General features: G+C 34.1%; 2 protein-coding genes across 2 annotated transcripts in view; one reads left to right on the forward strand and one right to left on the reverse strand.

The window, feature by feature from the left end:
* Nucleotides 1-639: 639 nt before the first annotated feature.
* LOC118748253 lies at nt 640-1,541 on the forward strand (the record flags this gene model as incomplete). Its single annotated transcript, XM_036482628.1, is given in 2 exon segments — nt 640-1,075; nt 1,137-1,541. Coding segments are annotated over 2 exon segments (756 nt in total). The 3' UTR covers nt 1,485-1,541.
* Nucleotides 1,542-3,085: 1,544 nt separating this feature from the next.
* LOC118748918 (transcription factor grauzone) overlaps nt 3,086-5,698 on the reverse strand; it is a 19,763-nt gene continuing 17,150 nt past the window's right edge. The window contains exons 6-7 of the mRNA XM_036483658.1: nt 3,501-3,870; nt 3,086-3,425 (exon numbers count right to left, since the gene is read on the reverse strand). Of these exons, the coding sequence (XP_036339551.1) occupies nt 3,243-3,425; nt 3,501-3,870 (553 nt within the window). The 3' untranslated portion in view covers nt 3,086-3,242. The remainder of the gene's footprint in view (nt 3,426-3,500; nt 3,871-5,698) is intronic.

Genomic DNA, 5,698 nt, shown 5'->3' on the forward strand with positions numbered 1-5,698 from the left:
GAAATCGCCGACGAGCTTTATGCATCAAAGCAACTGTCAAAAATTTCCGGCAGTAAAAAGTTACGAATTGACACAGCAGAAATGTCGGGTTTTCAGTGTGTCTTTTGGACTTAGCAAATTTTCCTTTTATTGAATATAAACGGGAAAAAATAAAAAAAAGCACCATTACCTTTTTCGAAATGATACATTTTTAATTTCACTAGTGTCCTGTATCAAAATATGATTTTTAATAAAAAGTGGACTTATGATCTTTTCACTCTAAGCTAAGATGCTATATTTTTCCGAAGACATATAGAAAACTAATCTTCCTGCGAAGGCTTAGCTTTAACTCCATTCATTAAAGTTGGTTTATGTCTTGATTGCTGGGTTCATTGAGCATATCGGCTTCAATGACCCTAACAGAGTCTTGCCCTTCGTTCCGCGGTTTAAAGTTACTTCTGATAAAGCTAATTATTGGGGTCAAGCTCTGTTATGGAAGGCTCTTACTGAATTTAATAAAATCTCAAAAATGTTAAATATTAATCTTTCTTTTAATAGGCAATCATTTAGAAGTTTAGTTGATCCGTGTATTCCTAGTGTAGTTTTTTCCTTTTCACATATTAATTGTATTCTAGTCTATAAAATTCTTTATAATCATAGACACAATAAGCACTGAATTGAATTGAAAATGGCTTTGAAATTGAGTCGCGAGGGTACCATTAGTTTAATACGGATGTATGGAGAATACGAATGCCTTTGGAACTGTCGGAAGAAAATCTATAAAGAAACGTATATGAAAAGAGAAGCGTGGAAAGCTATAGCCAATTACTTTGGAACAGATGTGAAAGAGATTAAAAAGAAATTAAAATATCTCCGCACCGCTTATGTTGCTGAGCGACGAAAACTGGAAGAATCGAAAAGAAATTCTGTAAACCCATCGTCAGTTTATCAACCGAGGTTATTTTACTATAATGACTTTAACTATTTGGATAACACGGTTGTTTTGAGAAAGAGGGAACTTTCGGACGATGATGGTGATGCTGGTGACAGAGAAATTTTACCAAAAGAAGAAGCAAGCGAAGCATCCTATGATGAAGTAAGTTTCTGCTATGCCTCTGTTTTAGTAATACGCTTACCTTTTACTCAAATGATTTCAGTTAAGTAATGATACTAATGAACAATTGCATGAAAACGAATCGTTTTGGGAGAAGTGTGCGCCTGAAGATTACCTAGATGAGGACTTTAAAGAACCAGATGTAAAAAAAATAAAAGCAAACTCGCAAGAAAATAACAATACCATAACTACTGTGAATAGTTCTGAACCCAGTTCTAAAAGGAACGAACAAAAACGTAGCCCCGAGACGTCGGCTGGAACAGATGATATGTATTTAGCTTTTGGTAAAAGCGTTGGATTGCAATTAAGAAATTTAAAGCCTATTAATGCCGCTAAGGCTATGGCGCAAATACAGGAAACTCTTACAAAATATATAGTTTCGGAAGTGTAATAATTTGAAGGATAAGTTATTAAAAATTTTAATAAAAGTTAAGCTATTTATTTTTTTAATACTATGTATTTTATTGTCCGATCTTATTATTATTCCACATTATTCCACTTTCTGGCTCAACGATTCGCTAAAACGTTTTCAGCATCCTCAGGGGCAATGCAGCTTTATTAAATCTACCACAAATCATAAAATACAAAGGCTCGTTGTAATCAAAAATAAATAAATATAACATGCAAACATGCATACATATACACTTATGGAACTAAAAATGACAGAAAAACGACAATTTGAGGAGCAACAACTCACACTAAAGACCGGTCCACATATAACTTTCGCGTTGGCTTTGGCGTTGGCGTTGGTTTGACAGAACGCACGTTAAAAGTATGCTTGCTACAATGAACGCTTGGCAGCGAGTGTTTGCGCCACTAAATTAACATACTAACGACAGATAAAGGCCCCTATTATGAGTTGCATTAGATCTTCGACTGTGATCGAAAGTGAATTTTTATTTGGTATTATGACGCTCATTCGATAAAGAATAACGTTATTGTGAATTTCGCTCGTTGAGATTGTTCACAATAGTATATTTTTCACCGCTGGGAAGCTTTCTTTACAAATCGGGCAAAAAAGTGTGCTTATACATATTTATGTAAATTTGTGCCAACAAAAATGAAATAAAAAAGAAAGCGAGTTTATGAAAACGTGGTAAAATGAGTACAACGGAGTTCTGGTTCAACGATTCGTCAGAGGATGAAAGCTTAGTAAACTGGCCAGGAGTAGCAAATGTTTAAGTGTAGTCTTTCGAATATATTTTGACATAAATTATATTTAAGAAATTCAGATCTACAGATTTATTAAAAAGTTTCGACTGTCTAAAGAGGCGTTTGTGAGCCAAATCTATTTAAAATATTTTAAAACTATCAAAAGCGATCTTGTTCTCAGAGATCGTGCCAATTGAGTATTGGGATTTCGTTTTACAAGCAAAATCAGCCTTTCGAGCTTGTGTTTAGTATTCACGACGTTAGACCTGCATGAAATTAATAAAAATATTTTAAAATTAGTGTCCGCCCACTAAAAAGTAAGAAAACAAATGCAAAATCATAAATTTTTCAAAATTTCTAACACTTCGCTACACTCATAATAAGGGTCATGCTAATATTTCATATCAATAATTGCATTAAAAACGATTCTTCTTGTCCGCACTTGATTAAAAAGGAAAAATATTTCACATAATTTTATTTATTTGCAACCGCTGGCGAGAATTTTGGCTATGTGGACGGCTGCATTTGAATTCATGTATTCATAGTCACCTGTTGAAGCGACGTCGATGCCAACGCAACGCCAAAGTTCTATGTGAACGGGCCTTAATACATAAAAATTGTTTAACACCTAAATGCAATAAATCTGTACCATCTTTTGTGGTAGCTTTGTCTAACACCTAAACGCCGCTTAGTTGTCCCAATATACACTTTTTCGCATTCTTCATTTTCATTTCCTTTACACATACATTGCATACACTACATTTAAATTATAATCATTTTATACCAAAAAGTGAATTTTGAAATAATGTCGAGCATTCGCCTGTATAAATAAATACAAAATTAATTTTTTAAATATCCTTGTGGTGAGATATTCGATGATAGTTCTAATTTCTGGACCCTCAGAGGTATTTTAAAAATTTATTGAATTTATTTTTAAATTTTGTAGATACATTTTAAAATAACCAGAGCAATCATCTTATAAATTTATTAAGTAATTTCAGCTGACGGCTGTTTGCCCCGTTTTGAGAGTTGGATCATTTGATCGCGCCACTTTGGATTGAAACCATTCGTTCACATGCATACGTTTTATATGAACGTACATATTCGACCTTGAGCGGCATTCCTTGGAACAGTGTGGACAAGAATACAATTGTGCGCCGGTGTGTATCGCCATATGTTCCTAAAGAGCAAACAATTATTATTATTATTATTTTTTTTTTGAATTTGTTAGATTTAGCTAAAGTTAAAAACCTACATCTAAATTTCTGGTCTCTTTGAATGTCTTGTCGCAAAAGCTGCACTGCAAATTATACTTTTTCTTGTGCATATAGTTGATATGACCTCTTAATGCAGTACGTGAAACGCATTTACGTCCGCAATATTTACAATCCGTGTTAGTATTGTTGTGCTTGAATTGGTGAAGTCTGTGCACATGCTTATTTTTAGACCATTCACCACAAATATTACATTGCACTGGTGGTTCAATGATGCCCTGATGCTCCAGCACATGCCGTTCAAATGAGGGCTTAAATTTGAACGCCTTTCCACATATGTCACATATATGACGTTTAAGGTCTTCATGTATGGCCTCAATATGCTTGCGCAAACGCTGCGCATTTACAAAGCTGTGTAATAATATAAAGATTTGTAGATTAATATTACTTGTAAAATATCTTGTTTGTCAACAATTTCGTTGGCATTAGGTTCGTTCGCGTAGCTGTTAATTGTTCATGTTTAACCAAAACTTACAAGTTTTTGCGTTCGCGTACGCAAAAAACTTGCAAAGTAGGGGAAATTGAGAGAGCAAACTGACAGTTCATTTTGAGGGGAAGCTGCTGGTTTCTGCTGGAAAAATTTTTGCCAACAGCAATTTGCCAACAGGGAAACAGCTGATCAAAAACAGCTGGTTGGCATTTACGCAAATCACAAAATTTAATTTGATGGTTTGGAAGATAAAAATTACAAAATGCGACTAATTAAACTTGTAAGAAATAAGTAGTTATTTGTTTAATCAATAAACTGTGTCAGTATAACACTTTGCGATGACTTTTCGTACGTTTTAAATTTTACACTTTTGTATGTAAACAAAAATTATATCAGCTGTTCGTCTAACTTGCAAGTTTCTGCAAATTTTCTGTTCGCGTACTATTTTGGATATTTCTCTCTTGTGAGCGAACAGATGACATTTCGCCGGAATTTGGCAGTTGGTTGGTTTCTGTTGGAGATTTTAAACGAACGCACCTATTGTCAGTAAACCGCTTTAGTATTGAAAATCATATTGATATGTACATGCATATATCCATTTCAAAGACAAGCCACTGGTACTTGCGGAATAATTTTAAAATGTTAAAAGATACATATCTCCGCTCGGCTGAAAATACCTCGTATACGTCAAATGTAATACCACTTATGAGGTGGCACAGAAAAAATTCAGCCTCATTGCGTAAGTCGTAAATTAGGCTTAATTGTAGGACTCTACAACATCGGCATTGTCTACTGTCGTGCTGAAATAAGTAAACGACGAAAATAGTCGAAAACTATCAAGTTTTTCTGTTTTAAAACACTAGTCGAGTCGAAATTTTAGGCAATGACATGAAATTTTCGAAACTATTCGATCCTCGAAAAACCATTTGCGTTCGACACGATTCTCGCAATGAGGTTGAATAATTTTGATAACTCCGTGTCAGGTACAATTATTACAGGTATTAGTTGCGTTTTTTTTTACTCATTTCCAGTAAAATCCAGTAAAAGTTTTTACGAATTTTCATGTTTTGGCGTTTTCGTACGCAAAAACTTGCAAAGTAGGGGAAATTGAGAGAGCGAAAAATGACAGTTGAAGTTGCAAGTTTTTACTGGATTTTACTGGATAAATTTTTACTTGTAAGAATTTGCCAGTACGAAAAACAGCTGATCGCATGTTGCTGGATGAAATTTAAACTAATAAGGAAACTGTTTGTGGGTTTTTATTGTTGAATTTCCCAAAATAAACTTATTTAAATACAAAATATATTGTTTTATTAGGAAATTGCTGCGAATAAACAACCAATTTATCAGCTGTTCATGAAACTTGCAAATTGTTACTGGAAAAGCGTTCGCGTACTTTTTTGCAAATTTTTTCTATGAGAGCGAATTCTTAGAAATAAAGTTACTGGAGAGTTGCTGGCAAGTTACTGGATAATTTGTAAAAAAACACAACTATTGTCTTCCCAGAGAGCGCATATTCCGATCTGCCTTTTTTAAAAGACATCGGGTGCAATCCCATATTCCTCGGACTAAAACTGCCAACAAATAAAAATTCGCTCAGAGTGAGAGAGTAACAGTGAAAAGTACACGTGTGTCAAGTTAGCACTACACTTTTCGAAATTGGAAAAGTTAACTACGGCATTAATTGTAGTGTTTTTGTTGTAAATTTGTTGTGGAAAGAAAAAATTTGTAGCTCTCGTTTTTTAAGAA

This window comes from Rhagoletis pomonella, unplaced genomic scaffold, assembly GCF_013731165.1.
Source record: "Rhagoletis pomonella isolate Grant_MI unplaced genomic scaffold, Rhpom_1.0 Rhpom_scaffold_00013, whole genome shotgun sequence".
NCBI classification, from domain to species: Eukaryota; Metazoa; Arthropoda; class Insecta; order Diptera; family Tephritidae; genus Rhagoletis; species Rhagoletis pomonella.